The sequence below is a fragment of the Panulirus ornatus genome, chromosome 20, assembly GCF_036320965.1.
Source record: "Panulirus ornatus isolate Po-2019 chromosome 20, ASM3632096v1, whole genome shotgun sequence".
NCBI classification, from domain to species: domain Eukaryota; kingdom Metazoa; phylum Arthropoda; class Malacostraca; order Decapoda; family Palinuridae; genus Panulirus; species Panulirus ornatus.
The window spans coordinates 74137555-74156173 of record NC_092243.1 but is presented as its reverse complement, the minus strand read 5'-3'; the positions used below and the strand labels follow the sequence as shown (position 1 = coordinate 74156173).

At 39.4% G+C, this 18619-nt stretch overlaps 2 protein-coding genes across 3 annotated transcripts in view; one reads left to right on the top strand and one right to left on the bottom strand.

The window, feature by feature from the left end:
* LOC139756142 (VPS35 endosomal protein-sorting factor-like) overlaps window positions 1-5575 on the bottom strand; it is a 105481-nt gene extending 99906 nt beyond the window's left edge. For both annotated transcript variants that reach the window (XM_071675277.1, XM_071675278.1), the window contains exons 1-3: window positions 5501-5575; window positions 3104-3182; window positions 651-719 (exon numbers count right to left, since the gene is read on the bottom strand). In XM_071675277.1, the coding sequence (XP_071531378.1) occupies window positions 651-719; window positions 3104-3182; window positions 5501-5559 (207 nt within the window). In that variant the 5' untranslated portion in view covers window positions 5560-5575. The remainder of the gene's footprint in view (window positions 1-650; window positions 720-3103; window positions 3183-5500) is intronic.
* Window positions 5576-10569: 4994 nt separating this feature from the next.
* The window catches only part of LOC139756141 (pescadillo homolog), a 77339-nt gene continuing 69289 nt past the window's right edge, over window positions 10570-18619 (top strand). The window contains exons 1-2 of the mRNA XM_071675276.1: window positions 10570-10730; window positions 16649-16882. Of these exons, the coding sequence (XP_071531377.1) occupies window positions 10707-10730; window positions 16649-16882 (258 nt within the window). The 5' untranslated portion in view covers window positions 10570-10706. The remainder of the gene's footprint in view (window positions 10731-16648; window positions 16883-18619) is intronic.

Below are 18619 nucleotides of genomic sequence, written 5' to 3'. Positions count from 1 at the left end.
CCATTACCCTACGTCATTTGCTCTCACCTTTTGCCATTCTGCACTCAATCTCTCCTGGTACATCCTCACACAAGTCTCCTTTCCAAGCTCACTTATTCTAACCACTTTCTTCACCCCAACATTCTCTCTCCTTTTCTGAAAACCTCTACAAATCTTCACCTTCATTTCCACAAGATAATGATCAGACATCCCTCCAGCTGCCCCTCTCCACACAATAACATACAAAAGTCTCTCTTTCACGCACCTATCAATTAACACGTAATCCAATAGAGCTCTCTGGCCATCTCTCCTACTTACATACGTATACTTATTTATATCTCTCTTTTTAAACCAGGATTCCCAATCACCAGTCCTTTTTCAGCACACAAATCTACAAGCTCTTCACCATTTCCATTTACAACACTGAACACCCCATGTACACCAATTATACCCTCAACTGCCACACTACTTACCTATGCATTCAAATCACCCATCACCATAACCCAGTCTCGTGCATCAAAGCTGCTAACACACTCACTCAGGCGCTCCCAAAACAAAAATATGACCACATATATTTATACTATCAATTATGAGCTATATCACTTGATATCCTATATGCTACAACATGTCTGGCTACGCTTCCATAAACAAAAAAAAATCAACATACTTACAGACTGAACAGCTGGCTTACTTTTCTTGTCAAGAGACGGTCCTCCTTGTTTTAATGTTCGGTCTCTTACCTGCAAATAGAACACTTAGAATAGTTAGACATGTATAATGTACAAGGATTAGTTGTTGGACTAGTTCTATTTCTCATACAGATCAATGATATTGATGATGGACTGCATTGCAAAATATCAAAATTTTCTGATGAAAAAAGCAGGAAAATAAATCTACATATGCTGTCAAAGGACTGAACCAGGGTATGTGAAAAGTTTTTATCAAGGATGTAAGGCATGTGTACGAGTAAGAAGAGCGGAAAGTGATTGGTTCCCAGTGAATGTCGGTTTGCAGCAGGGGTGTGTGATGCCTCCATGGTTTTTAATTTGTTTTTTGTTTATTGTATTTTGCCAGTCTCCTGCGTAAGCAAGGTAGTGCAAGGAAACAGATGAAAGAATGGCCCAACCCACCCACATACACATGTATATATATATGCCCACACATGCACATATACATACATATACATTTCAACGTATACATACATATACATACACAGCCATATACATATATACACATGTACATAATTCATACTTGCTACCTTCATCCATTCCCGTCGCCACCCCACCACACATGAAATGGCACCCCCTTCCCCTCGTGCGCGTGTGAGGTAGCACTAGGAAAAGACAACAAAGGCCACATTCGTTCACACTCAGTCTCTAGCTGTCATGTATAATGCACCGAAACCACAGCTCCCTTCCCACATCCAGGCCCTACGAAACTTCCCATGGTTTACCCCAGAAGCTTCACATCCTCTGGTTTAATCCATTGACAGCACGTCCACCCAAATATATGACATCGTTCCAATTCACTCTATTCCTTGCATGCCTTTCACCCTCCTGTATGTTCAGACCCCTATTGCTCAAAATCTTTTTCATTCCATCTTTCCACCTCCAATTTGGTCTCCAACTTCTCCTCATTCCTTCCAACTCTGACACATATATCCCCTTTGTCAATCTTTCCTCACTCATTCTCTCCATGTGACCAAACCATTTCAATACACCCTCTTCTGCTCTCTCAACGACACTTTTTATTACAACACATCTCTCTTACCCTTTCATTACTTACTCGATCAAACCACCTCACACCAAATATTGTCCTCAAACATCTCATTCAAACACATTCACCCTCCTCCACACAACCCTTTCCATAGCCCACACCTTGCAACCATATTACATTGTTGGAACCACTATTCCTTCAAACATACCCATTTTTGCTCTTCGGGATAACGTTCTTGCCTTCCACACATTCTTCAATACTCCCAGAACCTTCATCCCCTCTCCCACCCTGACTCACTTCCACTTCCATGGTTACATCCAACGCCAAATCCACTCCCAGATATCTAAAACACTTCACTTCCTCCAGTTTTTCTCCATTCAAACTTACCATCCAATTTACTTGTCCCTCACCCTACTGAACCTAATAACCTTGCTCTTATTCACATTTACTCTCAGCTTTTGATCCACTTATTACTTCTAACCATCATAAGGCTTAACTATTAATCTCACCTCTTTGTTTATGGCCAGTCAACCAATTTCCTATCTAATGAACATCAACCACATCTGACTTAATTTTTACTAGTAACCTTTGATGCAGAGCCTTATGAAAAGCTTTTTGAAAATCTAAATAGATAACATTAAATGCCTTATTTTTGTCATACATGATGATTATATCATAAAAGAAATCAAGCAAAACTCTTTTACAGATATCGGTCATGGGGTAATTATAAGTAAAATATACCCCAGCCTATGCCAAGTACCCAACAATCAACAAGCCCCAAGGAAAGGATGAAAAGCTGAGTTGGCTGCAAGCTGACTGCCAAGTCCAGGTATCAAACCCAGGCACACTCACTCAATCAGTCAAGTCAATTGTTTCTTGTCCTTAATAACTCAATGTAAGCTACAATAAAATTTTCTGAGGTTTTACATAGTGCAGGCTTTCTTATGTAAGGTTTATCATAACGTCAGGTTTGGTTTGTCAATACAAAGTAATAATGCTGTACATTCATTTGGGACTTCATATGGTCTAAGCTTATTTTCATTACTTCTAGCCCAATTCACAGTCTCATAAGGCAAAAATGTAATTTTATCAACCTCAAGCTCATCTCTGCCAAACTTAACCTAATGAAATTCTAAAAAGTGAATGTTGATTGAATTATGTGCTTCAATAATCAACATGTGCTAGATATATATTCATAAGTATACTGACCAGTGAGAGGCTTTTTGTCTAGGTAATCCAATAAGATTAGAAATTAATAAAATACATAATAGTTAAAAAATATCTAGAAAACTGGTTGCTAGTTATAAATACACTGCTGAAAAAAAACTTTCCTCAACCACTTATCACCATAATGATATAACAGAAAGATGAAGATACAATTTTAGGAAAATAAAAGAAAAAAACTAACTCCTTGCAGTGGATGATTTGTAGCTGGCTTGGACACCAATGATTTCTTTTCTAAGTCCCATCGTCGAACAGCAACTTTCCTGTCAACCAAAAGACAAATATAAGCAAAGGTTTCAATAAAGTGCGACCCAAGTATGACTTTGTAAAAGAAAGATAATAAAAACTTGGGAAGATTTTGGATAATATAATCAACTTGAATGCAGTAGAGGAAATACAAATTAAGAAAGCTGTGTGACAGAGTAGAAATAAATAAGGACGTGAAAATGCCACTCAAAGGGAAGTAAGAAGCATATCAAAAAATGACAAAAGATAAAAAAAAAATCAAAAGATATACATACGGTGAAAAGGAAAATAGGTTGTAAGATGGCAGGTGAAAATCTGATAAGGTAGGAAAGTGTGAAATTCAAAAATAAGTACTTTTAAAAGGTTGAGAAGGGTCTGTGCACTGAAGGATGAGATTTTAAAAGCTTTCAAAACCAAAGAATGTGTGCATGACACAGATGGAATACTGAAAGAGGATAGTGAATGTTTGTTAAGCAGTGGAAGTTTGCATATATGTTCTTGATTCATAAGAGGGAAACATGAATGACTGAAACATATGAAGGTCTTGGTACTGAGCCGTAAAAAAAGGAGATAAAAACAGTGTAAAGTAAGGCATCTGGGAGAGACTGAGTGTCTGGCTATTTGTTAAAAACTGGGGAAAAGGTACACCAAGCCAAAAAAATTATATGCAATGATCTATCTCTGCATTTAGATAAAACTACTCAGGGTATCTGCACAAGATGGATAAGGACCAGTTTTCTAATTGTGGGGTGGTGACTGAAAGGATCATGATCACATTTAGCAAAGGATGGTAGATTAGTGAAGAGGTGCTGCTATGTGGATCAGATAACTAATTGAATGCTTATAAGAAAATGTTTTGCGTCTCTAACATTAAATATACAACTTTAAATTACTCAAAGGATACCAGAGATGAAAGGAATTAGGTGTGAAATATCTTTTGATTTATGTTGAAAAGATTTATAGAGAGGGCAACCAGGCAATATGACATGAAATTAAGCAAGAAACATATCAAAATTATGTAAAGAAATACTTTTATAGTATATGAATGGAGGATGAATGGAATAAAACCACTGACAACATGGTTAATGCACACTACATACATGAAATTCAAAAAATTCTATGACAGAGAATGTCCAAGAGATGGGGATCCCAAGAGCGTAAAACCATACCCATAAAGTACAAATATGTATTAGCACAGGGCTGCAGGGGTCAGTCTTGGACCCAATGCTATTCGTGGTGTCTGTAAATGACTTGCCTAATGGACTGGAATCATACTTAAACATATTTGTGGACAATGCCAAGGTCATGAGAGAAATACAGAATGATGATTGCATCCACCAACAAAAGAGCCCTGTCAAACTCCAAGTTGGTCAGATAAATGGAAGATGAGATTCAATCAAAAAAAATGCAAGGTGAAGAGAAGGGGACAAATGAGAGAAGACCATGGTATGATTATTACCTGTCCAGAAATAAATTACAGGAATCTCTATGTAAAAGAGTTCTGTTAAATGACATTGAGCCTAATCTATCCCTAGAGCTACAAATTAGGAAGAATGTGAAACAAGCAGACTTTTGTAGGCAAGTATAAGAATCACAATGAAATATATGGACATGGACATGTTCACAAAATCATTCGCTACATGTATCAGACCGAAACTGGATTATGCCTTTGCAAGTCTGGTCACTCCACCTAAAGAGGCAAAAAGCTCTGACCGAGAGAGTATGGAGAAAAGCATCTAAGAAATATCTAAATTAAGAGAACTGAGCTATGAAGATAGGCTGATGGATGCAAAGCTGTCCATCACAGAGGAAAGAGAAGGGTGGGACCTGATAACATCCATCAAATTTCTAAATCAGATGGATGATATTTACAGTGAAGTTTTTCAAGAGACACAACACCAGAGCAACCAAAGGCTATAGCGTATGCTGTTTACATAGGTTTACATAGGTTTAATAGGCTACTTTACAGCAAAGAAATTTCAGATGGGCCCCCAAGAGTATATAATTCTCTCCCCGTACTATGCAGACAGGGAATCACACACACACACGAAAAGTCAAAATAATTTCTACTACATATATGGAGACAATGTCTTTCTTTCAATTCCATATGATGACTGTGATACCTTTACACAGGAATTTCACCAACAATGATATCTAACACCAGTATGTCCCTAATCTTCCCTCACCAATTTCTAGCACAATATATAATCCTGTCACGTTATTTTTCACAAAAAAACATATTGCTACTAAATGTCGCAGCTAAACTTAATAATCAATAAGAAAAATACTGGTACGATGTTCTTGCTCGAATACTCCAGCAAAACAAATATCTCACCAAACAAGTGACATGATCCGCCCACTTTGGTTGAACGTAAGACTATCACAAGTAATCATCAACCCCAAACATAATCGACCAATCACATTAAGCCTGTTATCCTTCTGCAGCCAATGATAAGGCAGCTTACAAAGGGATAAAAGGAGCTTGACTATAAATATTTATATGTCTCAAGACTCCATGACCATGAGGATAAGTTTGTCAAAAAAGTAAGATTACTGGTATGCAGTTGACATCGGATTCGGATTTGGCGAAATACTAAGAAAATCAAATACAGAAATACATGTTTCATCTAAGATTACAAATAAAATATATACTAATGTAGATCTCAATGTAGTATAATCACATATTGGGTATAAACACAATAAGATCATTAGGACCTAAATTATTATATTTTTTTATTATACTTTGTCGCTGTCTCCCGCGTTTGCGAGGTAGCGCAAGGAAACAGACGAAAGAAATGCCCCCCCCCCCCCCATACACATGTATATACATACGTCCACACACGCAAATATACATACCTACACAGCTTTCCATGGTTTACCCCAGACGCTTCACATGCCTTGATTCAATCCACTGACAGTACGTCAACCCCGATATACCACATCGCTCCAATTCACTCTATTCCTTGCCCTCCTTTCACCCTCCTGCATGTTCAGGCCCCGATCACACAAAATCTTTTTCACTCCATCTTTCCACCTCCAATTTGGTCTCCCTCTTCTCCTCGTTCCCTCCACCTCCGACACATATATCCTCTTGGTCAATCTTTCCTCACTCATTCTCTCCATGTGCCCAAACCACTTCAAAACACCCTCTTCTGCTCTCTCAACCACGCTCTTTTTATTTCCACACATCTCTCTTACCCTTACGTTACTCACTCGATCAAACCACCTCACACCACACATTGTCCTCAAACATCTCATTTCCAGCACATCCATCCTCCTGCGCACAACTCTATCCATAGCCCACGCCTCGCAACCATACAACATTGTTGGAACCACTATTCCTTCAAACATACCCATTTTTGCTTTCCGAGATAATGTTCTCGACTTCCACACATTCTTCAAGGCCTCCAGAATTTTCGCCCCCTCCCCCACCCTATGATCCACTTCCGCTTCCATGGTTCCATCCGCTGCCAGATCCACTCCCAGATATCTAAAACACTTCACTTCCTCCAGTTTTTCTCCATTCAAACTCACCTCCCAATTGACTTGACCCTCAACCCTACTGTACCTAATAACCTTGCTCTTATTCACATTTACTCTTAACTTTCTTCTTCCACACACTTTACCAAACTCAGTCACCAGCTTCTGCAGTTTCTCACATGAATCAGCCACCAGCGCTGTATCATCAGCGAACAACAACTGACTCACTTCCCAAGCTCTCTCATCCCCAACAGACTTCATACTTGCCCCTCTTTCCAAAACTCTTGCATTTACCTCCCTAACAACCCCATCCATAAACAAATTAAACAACCATGGAGACATCACACACCCCTGCCGCAAACCTACATTCACTGAGAACCAATCACTTTCCTCTCTTCCTACACGTACACATGCCTTACATCCTCGATAAAAACTTTTCACTGCTTCTAACAACTTTCCTCCCACACCATATATTCTTAATACCTTCCACAGAGCATCTCTATCAACTCTATCATATGCCTTCTCCAGATCCATAAATGCTACATACAAATCCATTTGCTTTTCTAAGTATTTCAAACATAATGTACATTCTTCAAAGCAAACACCTGATCCACACATCCTCTACCACTTCTGAAACCACACTGCTCTTCCCCAATCTGATGCTCTGTACATGCCTTCACCCTCTCAATCAATACCCTCCCATATAATTTACCAGGAATACTCAACAAACTTATACCTCTGTAATTTGAGGACCTAAATAATCGCATAAAAAGAACTTTCTTAAAAGCATCCTACGCTAGAAGCAGCTGAATATTTTTGAAAGTCGGATGACATGTTTGCAATAGCTACTCTTAGATAACGACTCAGGTTATACATCCCTACGCAAATGAGATCTTATATCAGTGACTAATAATAACAACGACTTAATTTTCTTGCCTCCCATATACTCGGTTATCACAACTACTACCGCAGGAAGGCAGTCAGGGCGTTAATTTGCTGTAGACAAGTGTACCAATCCTATACCTGAATCCTTGGTCGTGTGACACCAGATTCAAGTCACCCTTTGGCCGTCTCAAACATCAGTAGAAGTCCCAACGTGATTAGTAATGTTTCATCTTCTTGGCTGGTTTCCTAGTGGTGCCTCATCTCCGACGTCCACCTTCGGCAGGACTCGCATTCGCCTGTCAGGAGAAGCAGATGTAACAAGAAGAGACCTACGGCCATACCCGTGGCATCCCTGCAACCTTAGTACAACTCCAGAAACCTCCTGCAACCAAAGCACAAACCGGCAGTCACCGCACACTTCCGGAGCCGCGATACATGCCACACCCAACTCCTCCAGGAGGTCCTCGTAGATTCGGCATATGATATCATCACCAACATCGAGGATCCAGTGCCAAGAACCTGCCACAACCAACCTCTCCCTTCCCTCTATAATCCTACTCCTCCAGTAGCTCATTGCCCCTGGGCTATTTCACCTTGTATACCTTAATTAATAGAGCACTGGTGTTATTTAGCATGTTTCCGTGCCTCTCTCTCTCTCTCTCTCTCTCTCTCTCTCTCTCTCTCTCTCTCTCTCTCTCTCTCTCTCTCTCTCTCTCTCTCTCTCTCTCTCTCTCTCTCTCTCTCTCTCTCTCTCTCTCTCTCTCTCTCTCTCAGTTATGCCTACGACAACCCAAACCAGAACCCCATCTAAATGATGAATTAAGTTGAAAATAGCCACGGTAAGGCAAGCTTGGTTTCATTATATACTTTGAGTTATTACTGATACATACACCAGCTGTACTTTCTTATAACCGTATATTTTACCAACTGTACCCTAAGTTATAAATAATATAAGTACCAAGCATACTATGGGTTGTACCTGTTAAAAGTACCAGCAGTATCCTGCACGAGTTATGACTTAAAAGTACCAACTGAGTTATGGCTCTTAAAGGTCCCAGTTATACCGTGAGTTATGGCTCTTAAAGGTCCTAGTTATACCCTGAGTTATGGTTGTTAACAGTGCCAGATGCGCCATAGTAATGACGGTTAAATGTACCAACTGTACCATGAACTAGAACTGAATAGTACCAGCTGTACCCTGATCTATAACTTAAAAGTACTAGCTGTACTCTACTGTGCTCGTTAGAATGCAAATTATATCCTGATGTCTGTTAAAGTGCCAGTGAACCCTAAGTTATAACTTCTAAAATACCAGTTGCGCCCTAAAGTTATAACTTCAAAAAGTACTATTTTACTAGTACCAGCTGTACCCTGAATCATAACATGAAGGTATCAACTGTACCCTGGGTTTTGGCCGTTGAAATTACCAGTTGTACCCTAGTTATAACTTATGGAAGCTGGCTGTACCCTAAGTTTTGACCGGTGAAATTACCAGCCGTACATTGCCCTGAGTTCTAGTTGTACTTTGAGTTACAACTTAAAAGTTTTAGCTGCACCCATACGCCCTGGCTGACTGTCAAAGGCATCAGTAGTTCCCTTTCTTATGAATGTCATCAGTACCATATCTACCTTCATGTATGGATGTCAAAAGTCCCTGCTGTTTTCTCATTAAATGTTGTGAAATGTACCAGCTATAACCTGAGGTATTGCTATTGCATCTTTCAGTTGTGGCTATCAGAAGTATAATCGGTTCTCTCAGCTATGGCTGTTAGAAGAAACAGCTGTTTCCTCATTTATGGTTATTAAAAGTAGCAGCTGTTCCCTCAGTCATTACTGTCAAAAGTAGTAGTGTTCCCTCAATTATGGCAGCCACAAGTACTGGCTATTCCCTCAGGTATGGCTGTCAAAAGTATCAGTTGCTTCCTCAGTTATGGCTCTCAAATGTATCAGCTGTAACCTCAGTTATGATTATCAAAAGTACAAGCTATTCCCTCAGTTATGGCTGTCGAAAGTTCCATATATATACCTGTAGTTATGGTTGTCATAAATACTGGTGGTTCCCTCAGTAATGGCTGTCAAAAGTGTCAGTTGCTTCCTCAGTTATGGCTTTCAAATATATCAGCTGTAACCTCAGTTATTATTATGAAAAGTACAAGTATTCCCTCACTTATGGCTGTCAAAACTGCCAGCTATAACCTCAGCTATAGCTATCAAAAGTAAAGTATCAGCTGTTCCCTGGCTTATGGCTGTCAAAACTACTGACTTATCTCTCAGTTATGGCTGTCAGAAGTGTCAGCTGTTACCTATGGATGCGAAAAATACCAGCTCAACTTCCAGTTATGACTGCTAAATGTACCATCCCATTTCTCAATTACGTCTGTCAAGTGTAACAGCTGTTTTCTTATTAATGACTGTTACAAGTATCAGCTGTATTTTCAGTTATGGCTGTTATGAGTAAAGCGAAAGAAACGTATGCCACTGATAAATACATCATTTGAGACTGGGAGAACAGAAGAAAATGGCAAGAACGTTTTAAAGATTACGAATGATCTTTTTATCAAATATTTGTGTCTTATTTGAAGTTCAGTGATAAAGGTTTATGAATGATAGTGATTAAAAGAGTTTTGCATTATTATGCCGCCACTTGATTCATGTATGAGGTTCACAGTTATTTCTTTTTTTCCCTACGGGCACTATGCTTTATGTGATATCATGGAATTATGTCAGACTGATATACAATATTTACCTTTTAAGCGATCATTAGTGGCATTATCAATTGTTACCATGAGAGTGAGTTGCATATGTAGTCAATATTGAAACAAAATTGGATGAATGAATAAAACTTAGCATCGAAAAACATGGCACTCAGTCATTCATCTTATCATTTATCCCTATTGAATTAAAGAAGGATGTTAGAAATAACACTTAAGATAATATGAGACAGAAATAAGAGACATTGAAATTTCTATCTTAATTTCTCTGTGGAGTGAATAGTTACTATGATTTGTTCGCTGATAATGTTACACCGTTTGGTCATTCATCGCTGATTAAAACGTTTGCTGAACCACAAGGCTTCAACAACTGCGCGTGGTGTGGACATGTCATATTGGAACCACGTACGCCTCTAGTGTGCTTTATAGATATTTAGATATTTGTGGGAATTGAAAGATATAACAATGGCGAATACGAGGAAGAAGAAGGTAAGGCGATGACAAATCTGGACATATATTAACCATCCATATATATTTATACTGGTAAAAGAATTTAGTAAAATTTGAAACGGCTTGAAATCTTGCACAGTTTGAGTAAACGAGACGGATTAGAATTAGTGATTTTCCTTTGCACGAAAGCACATGATTAAGTCTTAGGATATTCATTGTTATGTGGATTTATGTTTAGTATTAAGATTTTGGGGTAACTTATCAGGATAAGGACAAGCATTTCCCAGCCTTGTGGTCTTCGTTCTTGTGTAAAACTCGTTGTTTAGCCAACGGATAAGGAATTTAGCTTTCGATTTTTGGCCCATCACCATTATTTCTTAGCGTATGTTAGTAACTTGATAGCAAGGAGGGTTATGAAGTTGAGGAAAATCGTAGGTTAAATACTCATAAAGCAATACAAAGCACAATTAGATATTAAAAATAAAGACAACCCAGATACCTGTCTGAATGCTGTATAGGACACATGGGGTCGAGTAATGTCTAATTGCCCATACTGTAAGACAGTGTCTATTGGATTATGCCATGCGTCCTATGAATAGTAAACATTTTTCTCGGAGTGTTCCAGATATGTGTGATAAATTCAAATTTCCAGAAATGTATTAGATTTTGACTTTTTGTTGGTGGACTAACAACATTAATTTTGCTGGTTATAGGAAGGATTCCTGTATGCAGTAATTTCATCCCCTAAAATTAGCATACAATTATTTTTCTGTGTTTTGAAATCAGCTTTAGGGATTGAATTACTGCATTGTGGCATTGACATACAAAATGAGTAAAATTATATGAAATTTAAATGAAAATCCAGGTGGATGCATATTATCTGTCTATAGGACTGGTAATTTATTGGCATTGCACAAGTGCACTACCAAAGCAGGTTATTTCTGAGAGGCAGTTAGGTGTCCCTCCTGTGGCCAGCACGAATTGACATTTCCCAGCCTGCATTGAAAGGTGTCATAATGTATTTGAACTATGCCAGCATATATTTGTAGATTGTGTAGGACTGGAATGACTGCTTGTAAGGAGGATGGATGATGGTATAAACAGTTGCTCAGGCAGTCATCTGTCTATTGACTCATCCATGGTTGATATTGAAATTTAGTATAAATTGCTGCTACTGTAAAAGTTAGTTGAAAATCACCAAAGATTATGTCAGTTCCTTTTTTTCCCTGATGTTCACAACCTTCTTCACCATCACCTTGTTGATAATGTTGGAAAGATTTTGATACTCCAAATCTTGCACTGCAATGTTCATTCTAGTATTTAGACCAGGGGTTCTCAACCAGAGGGAATTTTAGGGTTTCAGGTAGGGAGGAATTGGGACCACGGATTGGCAGACTCAAACTGTTGGAGTATTGATCTTTCTACAAACTATAATTCTACAGATTGTACATGAATTCAGCTGATATTTTCCTGAACTCAGTGATGATGAGTTCGATTTAGTGTGAAACCCACTCCAGTTGATAGTTGAAAAAGTTCCTGATGATTGTCAAGATGAATTTCTGGAGCTGAAGACTGTTTCAGGAACAAGAGATATGTTTGATAAGAAATCAGTCTCAGACTTTTGGCCCTTGATGTGCGATTCCTGCCTAGAAGTGGAAGTTAGAGCTATCCATCCATTGCTTCCATTTTTGTTGACATATCTTAATGAGTCAGGCTCTTCAACTCTGTTGCAGATGAAAATGAAACAATGAAGTAGATTGGAGGTTGAAAATTATCTGCATTTTGCCCTTTCAAGCGTTGCTCTGCAAATCTAACTTAGAATTGGTGAAGAAAAAAACAATCACAGGATTCTCATTAACTTTAATCTTCATCAGAATAGAATGAATTACAATACCCTGGCACTCTGTTGAATGTTTTGTTTATTGCATTTCAATACCCTGGCATTGTATTGAACGTTTTGTTTATTGAAGTATGCTTCAGTTTAGTCTGTTATCTGAATCAGTTTTTTTTTTTTGTCGCTGTCTCCCGCGTTTGCGAGGTAGCACAAGGAAACAGACGAAAGAAATGGCCCAACCCACCCCCATACACATGAATATACATATGTTCACCCACGCGAATATACATACCTACACAGCTTTCCATGGTTTACCCCAGACCCTTCACATGCCCTGATTCAATCCACTGACAGCACGTCAACCCCAGTATACCACATCGATCCAATTCACTCTATTCCTTGCCCTCCTTTCACCCTCCTGCATGTTCAGGCCCCGATCACACAAAATCTTTTTCACTCCATCTTTCCACCTCCAATTTGGTCTCCCTCTTCTCCTCGTTCCCTCCACCTCCGACACATATATCCTCTTGGTCAATCTTTCCTCACTCATTCTCTCCATGTGACCAAACCATTTCAAAACACCCTCTTCTGCTCTCTCAACCACATTCTTTTTATTTCCACACATCTCTCTCACCCTTACATTACTTACTCGATCAAACCACCTCACACCACATATTGTCCTCAAAACATCTCATTTCCAGCACATCCACCCTCCTGCGCACAACTCTATCCATACCCCACGCCTCGCAACCATACAACATTGTTGGAACCACTATTCCTTCAAACATACCCATTTTTGCTTTCCGAGATAAAGTTCTCGACTTCCACACATTCTTCAAGGCTCCCAGAATTTTCGCCCCCTCCCCCACCCTATGATCCACTTCCGCTTCCATGGTTCCATCCGCTGCCAGATCCACTCCCAGATATCTAAAACACTTCACTTCCTCCAGCTTTTCTCTATTCAAACTTACCTCCCAACTGACTTGACCCTCAACCCTAATGTACCTAATAGCCTTGCTCTTATTCACATTTACTCTTAACTTTCTTCTTTCACACACTTTACCAAACTCAGTCACCAGCTTCTGCAGAATCAGCCACCAGCGCTGTATCATCAGCAAACAACAACTGACTCACTTCCCAAGCTCTCTCATCCACAACAGACTGCATACTTGCCCCTCTTTCCAAAACTCTTGCATTCACCTCCCTAACAACCCCATCCATAAACAAATTAAACAACCATGGAGACATCACACACCCCTGCCGCAAACCTACATTCTCTGAGAACCAATCACTTTCCTCTCTTCCTACACATACACATGCCTTACATCCTCGATAAAAACTTTTCACTGCTTCTAACAACTTGCCTCCCATACCATATATTCTTAAAACCTTCGACAGAGCATCTCTATCACTCTATCATATATATACTGATATAGAAAAAATAAAAGTTTCAATATTGTATGCATTTTTGCAGAACCTTTACTTCATATTATTTGAAATGCACCTTATGAATCGAACAATCTTGGAAAGGGGGGAAGGACACTGACATTGGTGAAAAGGGTGTATGGTGCATAAAAGTTTAAGAATCACTGATCTAGATCATATACATCATTGCAAAATAAATGACTATATCCTAAGGTAGCTTTGTTGCAGAGAAGAAGTGGTGTATATATCAAATTTTAGTTGTAAAAGAAATATTATAGTATCCACACTTATTGTTTGTAGAGAAAACACAAATCTTCCACTTGGTCAATGGATGCCAAATGCCATAACACTAGCAACCAGTTAGAGGATTATATCAGGTGCAAGCCCAACCCAACCTTCACGTTAATTCCTGTGACCTAACCTCATGATGTCAAACTTTCTATACTTTTTATTTTTTTTTGGTCTACCTTGAATATACGTAATTTTTGTCACTTTCCAGAAGAGGGTACTTAGTTATGAGCCAAAATATAGAGCTCCAAGATGTTTTTGCCAATATTTTCAATGTGGGTTATATCTTCAATCAGTGACAATACATTTTTGCAGTATTACAATGTGTTTTTTAGATGCCATATACTGAGAAGGCTGATGAAGCCACTACTAGAAGTGGAACTTTTGTCATTTGTCATGGTTGTGCCACTTTGGTGAAAACAAAAAGGGGACATTTCTGAAATAACCTTTATATTTTGCACTGCCTCACTGAAGGGGGGATGCTATTTTATGTGTGGCTGGGTGGCGACAGGAATGGATGAAGGCAGCAAGAATGGCTATGTACATGTGTATATATGTATATGTCTGTGAATGTAGGTTTGCGACAGGGGTGTGTGATGTCTCCATGGTTGTTTAATTTGTTTATGGATGGGGTTGTTAGGGAGGTGAATGCAAGAGTTTTGGAAAGAGGGGCAAGTATGAAGTCTGTTGTGGATGAGAGAGCTTGGGAAGTGAGTCAGTTGTTGTTCGCTGATGTTACAGCGCTGGTGGCTGATTCATGTGAGAAACTGTAGAAGCTGGTGACTGAGTTTGGTAAAGTGTGTGAAAGAAGAAAGTTAAGAGTAAATGTGAATAAGAGCAAGGTTATTGGGTACAGTAGGGTTGAGGGTCAAGTCAATTGGGAGGTAAGTTTGAATGGAGAAAAACTGGAGGAAGTAAAGTGTTTTAGATATCTGGGAGTGGATCTGACTGCGGATGGAACCATGGAAGCGGAAGTGAATCATAGGGTGGGGGAGGGGGCGAAAATCCTGGGAGCCTTGAAGAATGTGTGGAAGTCGAGAACATTATCTCGGAAAGCAAAAATGGGTATGTTTGAAGGAATAGTGGTTCCAACAATGTTGTATGGTTGCGAGGCGTGGGCTATGGATAGAGTTGTGCGCAGGAGGGTGGATGTGCTGGAAATGAGATGTTTGAGGACAATGTGTGGTGTGAGGTGGTTTGATCGAGTAAGTAATGTAAGGGTAAGAGAGATGTGTGGAAATAAAAAGAGCGTGGTTGAGAGAGCAGAAGAGGGTGTTTTGAAATGGTTTGGGCACATGGAGAGAATGAGTGAGGAAAGGTTGACCAAGAGGATATATGTGTCGGAGGTGGAGGGAACGAGGAGAAGTGGGAGACCAAATTGGAGGTGGAAAGATGGAGTGAAAAAGATTTTGTGTGGTCGGGGCGTGAACATGCAGGAGGGTGAAAGGCGGGCAAGGAATAGAGTGAATTGGATCGATGTGGTATACCGGGGTTGACGTGCTGTCAGTGGATTGAATCAGGGCATGTGAAGCGTCTGGGGTAAACCATGGGAAGTTGTGTGGGGCCTGGATGTGGAAAGGGAGCTGTGGTTTCGGGCATTATTGCATGACAGCTAGAGACTGAGTGTGAACGAATGGGGCCTTTGTTGTCTTTTCCTAGTGCTACCTCGCACACATGAGGGGGGAGGGGGATGGTATTCCATGTGTGGCGAGGTGGCGATGGGAATGAATAAAGGCAGACAGAGTGAATTGTGTGCATGGGTATATATGTATGTGTCTGTGTGTGTATATATATGTGTACATTGAGATGTATAGGTATGAATATTTGCGTGTGTGGACGTGTATGTATATACATTGTGTATGGGGTTGGGTTAGGCCATTTCTTTCGTCTGTTTCCTTGCGCTACCTTGCAAACGCGGGAGACGGCGACAAAGCAAAATAAAAAGAATAAGATAAATGTATATGTATGTATATATGTGTACATTGAAATGTATATGTATTTGTATGTGTGTGTGTGTGGGCATTTATATATATATACATGTGTATGTGGGTGGGTTGGGCCATTCCTTGTCTGTGTCCTTGCACTACCTCGCTTATGCAGGAGACAGCAGTTAAGTATAATAAAGAATGATAATATATTTTGCACCTTATATTACTTTTGGTTTACTGTTATATTAGAAGAAGTAAGAAATTCTTTGAACTTTCTACATTTATGAATTTGAATGTACCTCTCCTCTTGACAGTAGTAGCTCCTGGTCCAAAGAAAATTTATGATTCCTTTTGAAGATGATTTTTATGGTTGATTTTGACCTATTATAATGTTTGTATATGTTATGCTTAATTATTATTGATATTAGTATTTCACATTTTCAAAAAAGAACATTGTTAATTTGACTCTAAATTGTTGTCAGGGAGAGAGTGGGGAGGCAACAAGGTACATCTCAAGGAATAGAGCAGTGAAGAAGTTGCAGCTTTCTCTGAGAGACTTTCGGCGATTGTGTATTCTGAAAGGTATATATCCACGGGAACCTAAACACAGAAAGAAGGTGCAAAAGGGAGACTCCACAATTAAGACACTTTACTATTTGAAAGACATCCAGTTTCTCTCTCATGAACCCATCATATGGAAATTTAGAGAACATAGGGTAAGTATGATTACTAATATAGTTAATTTGTCTCTACTTAACAAAACTGTTGTAGCTTAAGGCATTTTGTATGGCCAGTCTGCCCTCATTAAACAGTGAACAGACTTAACCTAGAAACTGAGCAATGCAGTTAGACTGCTTATTTCATCCACAGGTAGCTAGAACATAAAATCAGTACATAAGAAATCATGTTGGCTGGCCATGGCCTTCATGTTAAAAATTATTGCAGACAAAGATGATTAACTAGTGAATGAGTTCATGTTTGCTTAGAGATTGGCTTCCACTGCTTCAGCTAAGATTGTACTGTACCACTCCTGTTCAGACCAGCATTTGATTTGTTTGCTCAGGAATAGCAGCAAATGCTCTTCATCAGTTGAACTTATGTGATTAATTAAAAAAGAAATTCTCAGTGATTTGCAATATGAATTGTTTAGATAGAAAATAGGAAGTTAAGGGTGCTTTGTGAAGAGAAGGTGAAAGATTGGCAGGTGAGAAACTGCTTATTATGGATAAATTGAATGGATGGTTAGGGGCCAGAATGGAAGTGATTTGCAATATGAATTGTTTAGATAGAAAATAGGAAGTTAAGGGTGCTTTATGGAGAGAAGGTGAAAGATTGGCAGTTGAGAAACTGTTTGTTTGGATAAATTGAATGGATGCTTAGGGGACAATGGAAGTGTAAGTGATTGATGGGTATGGGGTTCCAAGTGTAGCAAGTGTAGATGATAATGGTGAATGCAAACATGGACTAGGCTTTCTACCTTTGGTTTTTCTACTTCTCTTTTTTCTCTGATACATAGTTTCATAAACAAATTAAACAACCATGGAGACATCACACACCCCTGCCACAAACCGACATTCACTGGGAACCAATCACTTTCCTCTCTTTCTTCCTACTCGTACACATGCCTTACATCTTTGATAAAAACTTTTCACTGCTTCTTGTAACTTACCTTCCATACAATATACTCTTAATACCTTCCACAGAGCATCTCTATCAACTCTATCATAGAGATGCTCTGTTGAAGGTATCAAGAGTATATGGTGTGGGAGGTAAGTTGCTAGAAGCAGTGAAAGTTTTTATCGAGGATGTAAGGCATGTGTACAAGTAGGAAGAGAGGAAAGTGTTTGGTTCCCAGTGAATGTTGGTTTGTGGCAGGGGTGTGTGATGTCTCAATGGTTGTTTAATTTGTTTATGGATGGGGTTGTTAGGGAGGTGAATGCAAGAGTTTTGGAAAGAGGAGCAAGTATGCAGTCTGTTGTAGATGAGAGGGCTTGAGAAGTGAGTCAGTTGTTGTTTGCTGATGATGCAGTGCTGATGGGTGAATCGGGTGAGAAACTGCAGAAGTTGGTAACTGAGTTTGGTAAAATGTGTGAGAGAAGAAAGCTGAGAGTAAATGTGAATAAGAGCAAGGTTATTAGGTTCAGTAGGGTTGAGGGACAAGTAAATTGGGAGGTAAGTTTGAATGGAGAAAAACTGGAGGAAGTGAAGTGTTTTAGTTATCTGGGAGTGGATTTGGCAGCAGATGGAACCATGGAAGCAGAAGTGATTCACAGGATGGGGGAAGGGGGCGAAGGTTCTGGGAGCGTTGAAGAATGTGTGGAAGGCGAGAACGTTATCTTGGAGAGGAAAAATGGGTATGTTTGAAGGAATAGTGGTTCAATGATGTTATATGGTTGTGAGGCATGGGCTATAGATAGGGTTGTGTGGAGGAGGTGGATGTGTTGGAAATGAGA